This window comes from Protomyctophum bolini (genome assembly GCF_963924005.1).
Source record: "Protomyctophum bolini genome assembly, chromosome: 1".
NCBI classification, from domain to species: Eukaryota; Metazoa; Chordata; class Actinopteri; order Myctophiformes; family Myctophidae; genus Protomyctophum; species Protomyctophum bolini.
The window spans coordinates 18,468,789-18,485,487 of record NC_137862.1 but is presented as its reverse complement, the minus strand read 5'-3'; the positions used below and the strand labels follow the sequence as shown (position 1 = coordinate 18,485,487).

The following is a 16,699-nucleotide window of genomic DNA, read 5'->3' as shown; positions in this document are numbered from 1 at the left end:
GAGTTGATCGTTTAATTAAACAATTTAAAGCCCTCAAAGTGTTAATGTTGTACAGCTGTTGCTTACAAACAGTCAAACACACCTGTATTTCTCAGGTCTCTCCTACCACCTCCAGGGGAAGACACACTTTCCCCCACAAGGACACCCGTTGTTGCAACAACGGGTGCTGGACTGACATGCATTAGGACAACACTCCCATCATGCATCACCACTAGAGTTCTCAAATTCTACCCGAACGGTTAATCCAACTCTCTGACTTACAAACGGATAAGCCATCAATGAGGAATTCTCTGTGTGTCTTGAACTGTCTTCCTTTTTTTCTCTCTCTCTCTCTCTCTCTCTCTCTCTCTCTCCCTCCCCATAATGTCTACTTCCGGGTCAGGGGTGGTGCGTGCCTGTCAGAGGCAGCGGGGCAGATTTACGATGACAGCGCAGAGTCACAGAGAAGTCACCTCTGCAAATATTTACACTGCTCCGACAAAAGATGTGACTCATGTCTCATGGCTGCCACAGGGGACCGCGCTCCGGCTCCACAGGCTGTGGAACGCCAAGATATTAATCATATAAGCATAATGTGTCGGGCTGCACATCCAATAAGGCTGCGTTTCTCTCCAGGACTGCAACAAACGCGAGTGTTTCCCTAATGAAACCATCTGGCTGTAGCTGTGGTGTGTGTGTGTGTGTGTGTGTGTGTGTGTGTGTGTGTGTGTGTGTGTGTGTGTGTGTGTGTGTGTGTGTGTGTGTGTGTGTGTGTGTGTGTGTGTGTGTGTGTGTGTGTGTGTGTGTGTGTGTGTGTGTGTGTGTGTGTGTGTGTGTGTGTGTGTGTGTGTGTGTGTGTGTGTGTGTGTGTGTGTGTGTGTGTGTGTGTGTGTGTGTGTGTGTGTGTGTGTGTGTGTGTGTGTGTGTGTGTGTGTGTGTGTGTGTGTGTGTGTGTGTGTGTGTGTGTGTGTGTGTGTGTGTGTGTGTGTGTGTGTGTGTGTGTGTGTGTGTATGTGTGTGTGTGTGTGTGTATACTTCTATACGTGTAAGGACCAAACCCTGCAAGTACAGTATATTGTAGTACAACTAGAGAAATAGACAATGTGAGGACACTATTCCTGGTGCTCACAAGATAAATTGTTGTTTTATGTTAATGTTATGTTAATTTTTGCTTATAATTTGGACTAGACTATGATATTTGGGGTTAATGTTAGGATTAGACATTTAGACAATGTTGTGAGCTTATAGATCTGCTATATTCTCAAGCTGTCTTCGGCTATTTTCGGCTATCTTCAATGCTGTCTAAAGTTTGTACAGTATGTCATCATGAGTATACTAAAACAAGTGTGTGCATGCGTAATGCGTATGCACGTGCGATATGTGCATTTGTGTGCACGTGCGTGTGCCCGTGAGAGTGTGTGCTGCATGTAAGGGTGTGAGGTGCCTGGTCCATTAATCATGTCTCTACAGTATGTGATATGATGGTGCGTTCTCATCCGTCTGAGACTGTCACACCCTTTTTATGGCTTCAGAAACATAAATCCTGCCTCATCACTTTTGGATGATCCCGCTCGTCTTCACTTTTCAACATGTTTTCCACCATTCCCCTGGCGTGTGTGTGTGTGTGTGTGTGTGTGTGTGTGTGTGTGTGTGTGTGTGTGTGTGTGTGTGTGTGTGTGTGTGTGTGTGTGTGTGTGTGTGTGTGTGTGTGTGTGTGTGTGTGTGTGTGTGTGTGTGTGTGTGTGTGTGTGTGTGTGTGTGTGTGCACGTGCGTGCGTGTGTGTAAGTAAATGAGTAAACGCTGTACAAATGTGCAAAACATACAGTGTGTATGCATGTGTGTGTGAGTATGTACATGCGTGCGTGTGCGCGTGCGTGTGTGCATACGTGCGCAGCCTCTAACTGGTTCCAGTCTTATTAGCAGCCGTAAAGACAAAGAGGAGAGGAAGCCTCCTGGTCAAATACACAGTATACACCCATCCTGTGTGTTTAGGACAAATAAACACACACGCACGCACGCACACACACACACACACACACACACACACATGCACACGCACACAAACAACTCACCAAGCGAGTACCTGACATTTTGTGAGTGACCTCTTCAAATGCCTCATCAATCAACAGACGGACAGACAGGAAGATGTGTTTCAAGTCTCCTAGAGTACATGCCCTCAGATGTCAGCCGAGGTCACTCTGAGTGGAGTTTAAAGACAAGGATCACAGTGTGCAGACTCACACACACACACACACACACACACACACACACACACACACACACACACACACACACACACACACACACACACACACACACACACACACACACACAGCTCTGACAGAGTAGGAGTGCTGAAGGAAGATTAAGTAACCCAAAGATTGAAGCTCACTTGGTGCTCTGTGAGGTATCACAGTGTCAGAGCAGAACAGATCTACAAGTCAGCGTCATCACGGTAGCTTTATAGATCTGTTCTGTTGGACAAGCGCCCCCCTCACGCAGTGGGTTATGAGTCAAGATGTTTACATTAATAAGATTTGGTGAGTGTTGGCTTTGACAGTGCACTGGCCTAGCATATATTTATTTGTTTGTTTATAAGGGACAACACTTAATAAATGTATCACACCAGAGAAAGCTAATAGAAAATGTACATCTTAGTCCTGGGTGTGTGTCCAGACAGTATAAACATACAGTATGCATAGCTAATATAGCACTGACGAAGGTCCCAGGACCAAAAAGTTTGCTACTTTTAAGTTCACCATGAGCACAGAGCATTCATGAGCATGTTGGAAAAAAATCCTTAAGTCTCGGGAGTTGTCCTTTATTTTTATACAGTGAGTGAGTCTTTTTCCGTCAGCTTTCCTCTATGTTTTTGACACCACCGCTCCTGTAGTCTAGCTTGAACGAAGTATGAACAAAGGCTTCAGTGTCTCTAATATAATAATATAATAATAATAATAATAATAATAATAATATAACACACCGTCCTAGCAGACAATAAAATCACATGAAACAATTCAAACAATTCAAAAGAAAACCACACCGAAAAAAACCTGAAGACAGAGTAATGCTTTTAATAATCTGGATTGACTTCTAAACATTCCGAATGCTCTTGTCTACCTGTTGGTTTGTGTCAGTCTGACAGGGCTATGCTTGTTTCCCAGGTGCCACTCCAGCCTGGCCCAGACGCTGCCCCCCGAGGAGGCCCCCGTGGACCGGCCCTTCTGGGCCCTCCATGACCCCAGCATGCCGCTGCCCTTTGACCTGGCCGACATCATCAGCCGGGTGGAGTCGCTCCTCTGGAGGTGAGTCTTAAAGAGGCTTTCATGGATTAAAGTTCCCAGAGACTGAAAAAACATTGCTAGAATATTTATCTGCTCTTTCCATGACATTCACGTCGCAGTCCCGCCCCCTTTCAGAACGACGAGGGCCCAGGGATTCATTTCCCCCGTAGACATTTCAAAAAGTATTTATTTAAAGACCTTTTAAGGCTCGTACGAAGCCAACTGGAGTTGTGACAAATCATGACATTGTTTTGGGTCGATCAAATAATTAGTAAGAAGAAAAAGAAAACAAAACGTGTTGTACCCCATGCCTTTATTTTCTTCTCTCTAATTATTTGATCTGCACAAAACATTGTGTTTATCGTCATGATTTGTCACGACAAGAGTTGGCTTTGTCCGCGGCGTAACCGTCTTTAAATAAATACTTTTTGAAAAGTCTCATGAGGAAAATGAACGGGACATTATTTCCTGGGTCCTCGTAGGCGGCGGGACTGCGACGCTCTATTGGTGAATGAATTAGGGTGAAATCTCTGACCCATTTCCGATGTCAGAGTCCTGTATGAGTGAATTATTTTTTGTATTTTTTATTACTAAAAAACCCTATCTGATGGGGTAGTTGTTCCGTAGCTGCCACCCTGACCCCCCCCCCCCCCTCCCCTATCTGATGGGAAGTAAAATACCACAAACCCCTGTACATGAGTCTCATCACTGGCTCATAAATATGCTGTAATGAACCAGTGGAGTTGGCATTTGGACTGGCCAGTGCATTCCTCTTCATTAACTGAGCCCTGTCATATTATCATATTACAACCAACTCTGGCTCCCTCACTTGTAGCCAATCATCATTACAGCGTGTAGTCCAGGGCCCCCGCTGGCCCCATGTCTGCACCAGAGCCATCTAATAGGAGAGTTGCGATATTGAGGGGGCAGAAAACAGCCCAGTCACGTGGTTCATGTACTCGCGCGAGCCCATAGACGCCAATGCATTCCGTAAACTTCCAGTTGTCCCTATTTGAAGCCTTCAAATAGGGACAAACCAATATATACGATTTGGCTTTATTTGTCATGTCTGCACCCAGGGCCCCATGTCTGCACCCAGGGCCCCATACCTGCACCCAGGGCCCCATGTCTGCACCCAGGGCCCCATGTCTGCACCCAGGGCCCCATACCTGCACCCTGGGCCCCATACCTGCACCCAGGGCCCCATGTCTGCACCCTGTGCACCATGTCTGCACCCAGGGCCCCATACCTGCACCCTGGGCCCCATACCTGCACCCAGTGTACCATACCTGCACCCAGTGCACCATGTCTGCACCCAGGACCCCATACCTGCACCCAGTGCACCATGACTGCACCCAGTGCACCATGTCTGCACCCAGGGCCCCATACCTGCACCCAGTGCACCATACCTGCACCCAGTGCACCATACCTGCACCCAGTGCACCATGTCTGCACCCAGTGCACCATACCTGCACCCAGTGCACCATGTCTGCACCCAGTGCACCATACCTGCACCCAGTGCACCATACCTGCACCCAGGGCCCCATGTCTGCACCCAGGGCCCCATGTCTGCACCCTGTGCACCATGTCTGCACCCAGTGCACCATACCTGCACCCAGTGCACCATACCTGCACCCAGTGCACCATAACTGCACCCAGTGCACCATGTCTGCACCCAGGGCCCCATACCTGCACCCAGTGCACCATGTCTGCACCCAGTGCACCATACCTGCACCCAGTGCACCATACCTGCACCCAGTGCACCATGACTGCACCCAGTGCACCATGACTGCACCCAGTGCACCATGTCTGCACCCAGTGCACCATACCTGCACCCAGTGCACCATGACTGCACCCAGTGCACCATGTCTGCACCCAGTGCACCATACCTGCACCCAGTGCACCATGTCTGCACCCAGTGCACCATACCTGCACCCAGTGCACCATGTCTGCACCCAGTGCACCATACCTGCACCCAGTGCACCATACCTGCACCCAGTGCACCATGTCTGCACCCAGTGCACCATGTCTGCACTCAGGGCCCTGCCTGCACACAGGGTCCATGTCTGCACACAGTGCACCATGTCTGCACCCAGGGCTTCATGTCTGCACCCAGGGCCCCATGCCTGCACCCAGGGCCCCATGCCTGCACCCAGGGCCCCATGTCTGCACCCAGTGCCCCTGTCTGCACCCAGGGCCCTGCCTGCACACAGGGTCCATGTCTGCACACAGTGCACCATGTCTGCACCCAGGGCTTCATGTCTGCACCCAGGGCCCCATGCCTGCACCCAGGGCCCCATGCCTGCACCCAGGGCCCCATGTCTGCACCCAGGGCCCTGTCTGCACCCAGGGCCCTGCCTGCACACAGGGTCCATGTCTGCATGCAGGGTGTGATTATTTTACATTTGGAGAGTTCGCCTGAAATAACATGCAAATAACAAAAAGTGGTTAAGTCTGTCAGTGTATTTTATAAATATAATAACTTTAATTGCCTGAAAAGTAACGACTATGTACATACAAGGTTTCTGCCCGACATCTGTGATATGTTGTCACACAAGAGAAACAGGTGTTATTTTCTGACCAAGCTGTAATGTCTGACTTGATTACCCAGTGCCTCCCATAGTTCTAAATATACAGTAAAAGTACCACTGTATATGAAAATATCTTTACATTTAATATTCTCTCTAAAATACCTGAGCCTGGCCATGAAAATCATTTTCATATATTCATATACAAGTTGACCAGGTCCTTTATGTCTCTCTCAACAGGATGTGAGGGATGCAGGCAGAGAGAGAAACCCAACGGCCAGTGAAAATGACACGCGACTGCGTCACCAAACCCGTAGCGTTGATATCCATTGGATTAGGGCACCCGGGAACCCACACAAAGAACCAGCACACCCTCCTTTAACACCTACAAAATGGCTCCTTGTTTTGCCTAGAAGAACTGCAGGCAGGCAGCGCTCCGGCTAACACTTTGCTAATCGAGCTACTTAGGCTAGCTGTAGCTGAGGAAGCGTTAGGCATTATAGTGTTACTGGTATGTTACTCATTCCGTCATAACCCCACATGACGGCACACACCCAGTAGTAGTAGTACACAGTACAGTATGCTTTCTATTGCTCCGTGTGGTAAAAAAGGTTCTTTCCTTTAACCACTTAAACCCTATACTATACATAGTTGACTAGGGTCCCCCAGAACTCTATAATAGGTCCCCTCCTTGTTTTCTCCTTCTACAACAGCGGTTCCCAACATTTTCTGGATCAGGGCCCACTTGAAAGTCCTGTCATTTGGGTGGGCCGTGAGCGTTTTATAATAACGATCAGTGTGTTGAAGCTTGGATCAATGGAGCTAAGTTCCTACTTATCGGTTATTCATTTCCCAATATGTTAAAGAAGAATATTTATTTATTAATGAATACATGTTCATCATAAATGATTTGGGGGCCCACTTACAATACCCTCACATTAGTTAAAGGTTAAAGGGAACCTCTGCACCAAATCTCTTCACGAGAATAGCCGATCTATAGACTCGGGACGTGCCACGTTGCAACGTGTCGTGAGCTTACAGATCAGATGTTTTGGCCAGGATGCAGCCCTTGCATAGGGTTCATGTGGCTGACCTTCTTGCAGCGTATTCCCCTTTATTTGTGTTCAGTAGGAAATGATGAAGTGTGAAGAAACCAAAGACCTGCTCCATGATGGGATGAAGTAATGAATGTCTACATGAGGAATGTGATGTTTTTATTGTTTACAGTATGCGCTGGTGTGGACGTGCAATATATGGGCATGTACTGTACTGTATGTGTGTCAGCACGCTTTCACACTCATACATCAACGTGCATGAAGGCATGTCTGAGTAATTGCTAGATTTTTATCTACAGTATGTATACGTCGTGCATAGATATGCACATTAAGGTGTGTGTGTGTGTGTGTGTGTGTGTGTGTGTGTGTGTGTGTGTGTGTGTGTGTGTGTGTGTGTGTGTGTGTGTGTGTGTGTGTGTGTGTGTGTGTGTGTTATATGATTAATTTTTATAGTTCGTGCACACGCATGTGGTTTGTTCCTGTAAGTTTCTTTGTGTGTGCACGTAACAAAAGTTTCAGCATGCATCTACATGTGCAATACATGCCCATAGTGTGTGTGTGGGGGGGGGGGGTGTGTGTGTGTGTGTGTGTGTGGGGGGGGGTGTGTGTGTGTGTGTGTGTGTGTGTGTGTGTGTGTGTGTGTGTGTGTGTGTGTGTGTGTGTGTGTGTGTGTGTGTGTGTGTGTGTGTGTGTGTGTGTGTGTGTGTGTGTGTGTGTGTGTGTGTGTGTGTGTGTGTGTGTGCGTGCGTGCGTGCGTGCGTGCGTGCGTGCGTGTGTGTGAGCGTGCATGTGTGTGCCTGTTAGCCAGGCTGGGAGTTGTTTGTGCTGTATACTGTAGGATGTTCACAGAGACACACAGTGTGTTGCTCTGATGAAAGGCAGCACTGATAGGAATGACCCGGAACACAAACTCAGCTTCTCATTAATTACAGCTGTTCAGTCGCTTTTAATTACTCTTAAAGCAGCGTGTAGAGCTCCACTATCCCCCTGCAATGCTGCAGGCCAGAGAGAGAGAGAGAGAGAGAGAGAGAGGGAGAGAGAGAGAGAGAGACAGGGAAACAGAGAGTGAGGGGGAGAGAGAGGGAGAGAGAGAGAGAGAGAGACACAGGGAAACAGAGAGTGAGGGGGAGAGAGAGAGAGAGACCGATGTGCTACTTTTGACAAAACAAGCGCTTTCATAAAAGTTGGATAAACGATAAAACGAAGTATAAAAATGGCTGAATTCTCTCTGGATTATGCAGTTTACAGCAAAGTAGAGATCGCTCTTTTAATACTAAAGAAAACTAGTTTATTGTATGTTCTTCTTCTTCATCTGTTTTTGTATGTGGTTGTAGAGACGAGTTGTTTGTAGATCAGCAGTAGCGTTGCATTGTTTGAACCACTCTTTGCTCCCTGCGACACACGCTTGTCTGTCTAAAGCACTAGGAATGGCAGTAAATAAAAACTATGTTTTATCAGCCCCCTGTGTCCCCTTGTGCTTATTTTGTGTGCGCGCACAGCCGCAAACGTGTGTGTGCGTTTGTGAGTGTGTGTGCATGCTCGTGCGTGTTTGTGTGTTATAACATCGAGCGTGTGACAATTTCGCAGGATCTGTGTTAAATTAACACATATGTGTTTACTGTGCGTGCGTGTGTGCGTGCGTGCACGTGTGAGGAAGAAGTGCAAGCGTGTTTAAAAAGTTAATAAAGGCTAAAACCCAGTGACTTAAATTAAATAAGATGTATATGCATATGTGTATCAACTATCAGGCCATCAGCAGATTGAAAGTTGTTCAACTGCTATTTCTACACCATGTTAAAAAAACAAAAATACAGTCCTATAGGACTGTATTTTTGTTGCTGTGTCTGCCCAGTGCCCTATATCTCATCACGCAAAAGTAGCACAAATATTATATTTCTCTTTTTATAGATCTAGTTTTGAGAATATTGAACTAATTCAAAGTACCCTATTGTGCGGAATATAAGACTACGTCTTTTTCCAATGGAAATATCCTAAAAAATGGGGTCGTATTATAGGCCTAATCGGGCTAGACTATTTGACATTCAATGTTCTTTTGAAAATTGGGAATCGTCTTATAATCAGAGTCGTCTTATATTTGGCACAATTTGGTATTAACAAGATCAAATAATAACTAGGCCTACATTAGATATTGTATTGATTGATTGATTCAACATATTTTCTATTCATGTGTTGGATTCCGGCTTTTGGTGACTGTGCTTGACTGAGGAGCCATTTTAAATAATTTACAGCTGTATACAATAATCAAAAATAAATTGATTTGGGTTTCCACTGGGCAGCAACAACATATAACATATAGGTACTTGGCGTTTATGAGAATGCTAAATTGTAACATAGATAAGAGTTGTTGAATTTCCAGCATTTACAATGATCCGTCTTTAAACGAATATTGATCCCAGCTGTAGCTCGTCCACACGTGTAAAGAGCACTTTGCTACGTTGGGCCTGTGTTTGAGCAGTGAATTGAGACTCATTTGTCAGCCAGGTGTGAGTTACAGTACCAAGCCCTGTCTCCTGTCAAGATGGATGGGATGGGAGGTCTGGCACACATCTGAACAAAGAGATGCTAATCTCAACAAAGAGACTTTATTTACTGGAGTTAGCCTAACCAGCAAACAGATTAGCCTGTGTACATTAGTACTGTTGCCGTTCCTCCTCCCAAGCCTCTTCGGCTCTTAACCACTTAAGCCCTAGCTGTTGTTTTAATACGTTGTTAGGTGGTGTTGACCTGCACTGAACATAGCTGATCGACAAGCTCACAATGTGTCGCCTGGCAATGAGTTGTGAGCTTTCCGCTGCCAGGTCAGAGCTGTGATTGGCTTTGAAAACACACATTTGCTGTGGTACTCAAATGTTTTACTTAAGTAAAAGTATCAATACTGAAAGTCCAGATTCGAAATGTACTAGTAAAATTACAAAAGGAAAAATGCAGGAATTTTTCAAATGTATACTGTAAACATCATTTGAAAATAGCAAATCTAATTCACTTGGTTCTGACGTACGGCATACTATAGCGCGCCGTTTTTCATCATTTTTGAGGATTTGAAAAAAATGACGAAATGACAAAAACGATGGGTTATAGCCCAATTTCCGCAATTTTCAATTTCCGCAATTTCAGCAATTTCCAATTTCCGCAATTTTCAATTTCCGCAATTTCCAATTTCCGCAATTTCCGCAATTTTTCCGCAACACTCCGCAATTTGCTAATGTTTCTCATCCTCCGCAACACTCCGTCATTTGCTAATGTTTCTCATCCTCCGCAACACTCAATTAATAAGTGGATAGTGACTGTGACAAGCTTATCAACAACAATTTTCCATTATGGAATGGCTCTGAGAGAGAGCTAATGTTGCTCTATGTATGAACAGCTTCTCTCTTTCTGTGTCTCTCTCCCTCTTTCTGATCTTCCAATGAATTGAATGGATTAGCAGGACAAACAGCATCTACAGCTGATTGATTGATTGACTTGATTGATTGATGTCAACACCTGATGAAAAAGGGCCAATTGTTCTCTCACAAACAAACACGCACGCACACACGCACACACACACACACACACGCACACGCACACGCACACGCACACGCACACGCACACACACTCACACTCACATTACTATACTTGTGAAGACATTCAGATTTTAGAATGGCGTTGAAAAAAGCAGGACAATGGCAAATCTAGAAAAATGTTTCGGTTTGTGACATCATCACAAGTATAAAATAGGGAAAACTCTAACCCCAGTTCCTAGTAAACCAACCTGTAAATGTCTAAGGACCTTTCACTGATTTGTCTCAACCATTACTATATGGCTCTGGTCTCAGCCACCGCGGTAGATATTTTGACATTCTTTTTTTTTTTTTTTTTTTTTTATGTTGCCACTACTGTTGGAGCAGCCATAAACCACACAGGTTCATCCCGATGTTCTGGGCATCTTTGTAATGTTAGTGTTAGTAAAAAGCAGGTAAAAGAGTAACGTTTAAGGCAGACTAACATCAGTCACTTTTCCATCCACTGTAGTAGAAGGAGGTGCGGGGAAACTGCACATATGTCGTCTCCGCCTACAGGAAATAAGTTGCCTGGGACCATGAGACCCGTTTCTGAATCGGTCTAGCTATACTATACAAACTATAGAAACGAAGTACACTTCAAAGTATAGTAAAGAAGTACACCCCCACACACACACACACACACACACACACACACACACACACACACACATACCAGGCCGCTGTCCCAGAGGTTGCTCATGTTAACTACTTCCTGTAGTGGCGTAGTGAGTGAGTGATGGATGTGTGCACACTTCCCTCAGGGGCCAGAGAGTGGTGTGGTTTAAAAAAGGGGCCCCACTTGAAGAGACAATTACACAGCACTGGTGAGAGCCACAGGTATGCATTGTTCTGGCTATGGGGTCAGCCGCCAGCCAAGCGCTCAGCCCACCCCTCAATTAGGGCCAACAATGGATGCTGGGCGAGATAAAGTAACCAGGTGTGTGCTAGGGACAGGTATCGGTTTAGGGTCACAGCCCAGTCACATGTCTCCAATGTATCGTATTCTGGGTGTGCGCGTGCGTGTGCACGCGCGCGCGCGCGCGTGTGTGTGTGTGTGTGTGTGTGTGTGTGTGTGTGTGTGTCTCTCCATGTGGGTCTGTTTCCCACACGGGTGTGTGTGTGTGAATTTAGCCTAACCCTGATGTGTGGTACATTATGGTACATTGCGATATTTGGCTCAGAGCAATTTGTATGTATATGGGTGAACATGCAAGGTGTGGTGTGTGTGTGTGTGTGTGTGTGTGTGTGTGTGTGTGTGTGTGTGTGTGTGTGTGTGTGTGTGTGTGTGTGTGTGTGTGTGTGTGTGTGTGTGTGTGTGTGTGTGTGTGTGTGTGTGTGTGTGTGTGTGTGTGTGTGTGTGTGTGTGTGTGTGTGTGTGTCATGCGTGCACAAACATGTAGGTCTGTGATGTATACATGCTCTGCTCTGTATGCCTACATTATAAGTGTGGAACTGTGAGAGTGTCTTCCAGAGTGCAGTGGAGCTCGTAGCCCCAGGGCCACGGAGGAGGCAGTGGTAATTGTAGGAACAGACTGCAGATAGCATCAGGGCTCTGGGGCGGCTGACAGCAGTGGGATGGGCCGTGCTCATTTGTCACTGACTCAGACAAACACCACTCAGCTCCACTAATACATTGACATGATTGACTACATACAAGGTAACACAAGCTAATGTTTTCCAACTGTTAATTGCAGGTCTTTAAAAAAAAGAAACCTGAAATACAAAGAACGCCGGTTTGCTTCATCTTGGACATTTCACACTGCACCTGAAAAGTGGAGGAGTACCATGTGGCACAAAAGTACACCAAGGAAATCATCAAGGCATAGGTTCCTAGAATAATATTCTCCTTGTGATAGTAATTTCCTCTCCTCTCCTCTCCTCTCCTCTCCTCTCCTCTCCTCGACTGATATGTATGTGATACAGTGAGACAGGGGCTCCCATAGGACCAGCAGCCTGTCCACCTGCAGGAGGAGGCATGCAGGCTGAGACGGGGGCTGTGCACGTTGGATGAACACATCATTCAGCTGCTGTGTGTGTGTGTGTGTGTGTGTGTGTGTGTGTGTGTGTGTTAACACAACCATGGCCGTAGGCCTGCTAGAGCTCTGGCCTCACCCGGCACTGACTGCTCAAATGTAAACACAGGCGGACGCGCATGAACCGTGACTACAGATGCATACCTGCACACGTATTGTATATGAAATGCAAACACGTCTGTTTCCAAACTGACCTGAAAAAGAAAACACCATCATGTTGTATGGGATAGGTAATTGCATATTCCCATATACCTTAGGTGTCATTCACTGCTGCCATTTTTCCCTTTTCTTTTTCCTTTGAATTACAGTGTTTTGTGTTTGTTGATGCTGACATTAACACATTATTGTGTTATTTGTGCTATGTTGATGAACATTCTGACTGTACCTTGTGCTGTTTACATTTCTGACTAATAAATATTCAATCAAACAAACACCCACACACATACACGCTGATTGGTTACGTCGCTATCATTGTGAGAGGAATTAATTGAACGCCGTGTGTGAGTGTGTGTGCGCGTGCGTGCGTGCATGCAAGCATGCATGTCTGTGCGTGCTATCTATGTCTTTCAATTTGCCCCTCTCTCTCATATCTCCGTTCTCCAGTGGTTGACCCATTTCTCTGCTCCCATCCATAACTCTACCCCTCATTAATGTACGTACACACCTCCTGTCCATCTCCTCTGCTTCTCTTTTCCTTACACCCGGTTAATACCTCTTTTATACAACAGTGTCACATGATCGCATCCCTAAAACAGCAGATCTATAAGCTGTCTGTGACATCGCCATGCGGCAGAGCATGAATTATATAGGCAGTCGTTTTTGGGGGATTTTTTAAGATTTGTTTTTGGCTTTTCAAGGTACAAAATCAATTATTTTAAGAATGCTGGTGATTCATGACCATAAAACATTTGATTCTGTGAAAAAAGAGAATATGCTACATTTTATAAATACCGCTTTTTAGTGGTTTTAATGTTATGTTTTCACAGAATCAGAATGGCTTGATTCTAGGCTTAAAATCATTTATATAAATATATTTGCATTTATGAATGGCCGATTTTTCAGTGGAACCAGAAGACCATGCCAACTGCTCTTTTTGATAACCTCATACCACCATACTGTACTTCCATGTACTGTATCCACCATAGCAATACTACTGTATGTATATGTTAAAAATATGAAGGACTTGTATTCCATGGTGAGTGTTAGATTCCTGTTTTGAGCTTTTACATCTGATATGTCTTCTTTTTTATTTATTTATTAAAAGTAACAGTTTTGGACATAATATAGCCATGGCTACGTGGGTGTGGTCACTCCATGTCAGATGTTGATGTCTGTGTTGGAGACTCTCGGACAAAGACCTCTCAGGTGGGATTACAGGTGGCATTACTAGTGCAAAACAGGGACGTCAGGCTGGAAAGACATGCCAGGCCTCTCTGCCTATACATTATACATGCATGTGATGCTACTGAGGTCAAGCACAGGCTATTAGGTCCATTTGGTGACATCACATGTGATGACAGAGGACACATGTCCGTTAAGTGAACGGAGGGAAACGGAGGGGAGAGGAAAGCCCTTTGTTAGTCACGTGGAATTCAGCTTCAGCTCCACCGCTCAGGTGGTTATGATAGGCGCTCCTGAGGGATATTGTAATAATAATAATAATAACAATTATAATAACAATTATAATAATTATAATTAATTCTCAGAATTAATTAAGTTGACATGGCTATGATACTGACAGGATACTGACTGTTGTGTTACGGTTGTTTATTCCATGCTTGTGTATTTTTTTTTTTAAGATGTGAATTCTCCTATGGCAGGCAGGTAGTGTCTCTTTAACAGGTACAGGAAGTAGGCTTCAGTTTTGTCAGGTGACAGACGTCATGTGACATCTTTCAGGAAGTGCAATAGACTTCATTGCAAACATTTCATGACATGCAGTCATCAGTGAGGAGATTCCTAAATATTGAGGATATTACCAGAGAAGACTTGGATAACACATTGAGGGAAGGGTTTGCGCAAGCTCAGCTCACTGGGTCTGAGCACTGAATGACATTGGAACGGTTGGACAATGTTTGGGGATATGTGGGATTATTATGGGTGAACGCACTGTAATTTGTCAGAGCAAAGACTTTTGTTTGGCCGTATCCGTATAGGATGCAAACCGCTGTAAAACACCAAGAAGAAGAAGAAGAAGAAGACATGCAGTCATGCAGACTCTAGAGCGCCTCTGTTTTGTATCTTCAAACATCTGCTCAGATCTTCTCCCAGTCGTAGCATCGTTGGTATGTATTTTAATATTTTCACCTGGTCTGGACATGATACTGACCATGATGCTGAAAATGATACTGACATGATACTGACCATGACACGGACATGATACTGACATGACAGACACTGACTATGATACTGATGATGTCATATATCATGGTCAGTATCATGACACAGTGTTGTGACAGGGCCTGACCTCCCTGTGACATGCAGGGCAGTAGTATGAATACTATGTAGTAGGCAGTATGGATACTACATTCATTCACTTAATCACTCCATTTGTCATAACGGACAGAAATGTCAAATCGGTGAACAACTTTGTACCAACAGTCAACAGATAGATACAGTTTACTTTGTACGAACAGTCAACAGATAGATACCGTTTAGGGGTTAAGTGTCTGTCTTGCTCAGGGAGAAGAGTCTGGAAAGGAGAAGAGAGGAGGAGGGTGGGGTGATGTATTCATCAGTACAGCCGCTCACCTTATCTGCTCCAACCTTGAGGATGAACTGGCAGCAGTACACACACACACACACACACACACACACACACACACACACATAGTTGATTGACAGCTCTTCAAATGAGTGTCTGAGCGGCGGTGGGCTTTGGCCCTCCAAGTAAGTGGGCCGTCAAATTACATCCAGGGGAGCGGCCGGCATCTCTCCCCCCTGGCAGCAGCAGCAGCAGCAGCAGCCATCTATTTATTTGTCTGTTTATTTGCCCGGTTTAAATATTTTGGCGGGGAGAGGGAGAAGGGGGGGGGGGGGATATTGAATTTTTGTCCCCCGGTCAAAGTGCCCTCATATTTAGTTAATAACGAGCCGAGAGGAGGTTGTTTGCGCAGGCGAGTGTAGGAGAGGGGACGTTATTTAAGGGAGTCCTTGGAGAGAGAGAGAGAGAGAGAGAGAGAGAGAGAGAGAGAGAGAGAGAGAGAGAGAGAGAGAGAGAGAGAGAGAGAGAGAGAGAGAGAGAGAGAGAGAGAGAGAGAGAGAGAGAGAGAGAGAGAGAGCGTGTGACCTTCTTCCTGTGGAGGGGAAGTGCTGTGTACACTGAGCTTCCCTCTGCTGTGCTCTGTGGCTCATGGAGCTCATTCATTGAATATATAACATTATAAAATGTCTTAGTTTGTTCCATTGACTTTTACCCTATATCTCTCCTGCGTTTCCTTCCTAGGGCTATATGTCCACCCAAGTGTTGTTGTTTTTTTTGCACAGCTGAAAACGCAAGGCGCTCGCCTTTCAAACACCCAGAGTTGAAAATATTTCAATTTTCAGCACATCAATAAAAAATGCCAGCACCTCGTCAAACTGCTGGTGTTTCCAACATGGTGTATACTGTATAGTACGCCGTGCTCCTGTTGAAAACAAAACATATACGCTTCTTCAGTGGACATAGCCCTTTACTGCTGTTGCTGCTATGACACTTATCACATGCATGTATTTAGATTCCTTTCCCTGCCTACCGCTATCTTTCTTTCTTTTTCTTTCTTTCTTTCTTTCTTTCTTTCTTTCTTTCTATTTCGCTGTGTTATACTTGACTGGAGCATCTCTTTCTTCCTCTCTCTCTCTCTCTCTCTCTCTCTCTCTCTCTCTCTCTCTCTCTCTCTCTCTCTCTCTCTCTCTCTCTGTGTGGATTCCCCAGGCTGCGTCCAGGTTAAACTCTTAATTGCCTGGGCAGTGGGTGGTTTAAGGCCTGAGCTGGCTGTGGCTCAGCTGGTCCCTGTGCAGGGGGCTGCAGGGTTATCGGCGAGGAGAGGGAATGATGAGTGGATGAGTGCATTATTCCTGTGTTGGGTTGCAGGCACCAGGCAGCCAGGCAGGCAGTGGGGGAGGCAGAGAGGCAGGCAGGCAGGCAGGGCCCATGATGAAGCCTTATTAATAAAGATGATGGGAATGACCTTTGACAGTGGCTCTTCCGTTAGACTCCCCCTCCTCCTCCTCGCTTCTATTCCTTGTCTTCGTCATCCTCCTCCCCACTCTGCCTC

General features: G+C 45.6%; 1 protein-coding gene across 1 annotated transcript in view; it reads left to right on the top strand.

Annotated features, from left to right (window-relative positions):
* fto (FTO alpha-ketoglutarate dependent dioxygenase) overlaps positions 1–3,289 on the top strand; it is a gene marked incomplete at its 3' end in the record, with an annotated part of 188,360 nt that extends 185,071 nt beyond the window's left edge. Inside the window, exon 9 of the mRNA XM_080766638.1 lies at positions 3,145–3,289. Coding sequence (XP_080622764.1) covers positions 3,145–3,289 — 145 coding nt within the window. The remainder of the gene's footprint in view (positions 1–3,144) is intronic.
* Between the last annotated feature and the right edge of the window lie 13,410 nt (positions 3,290–16,699).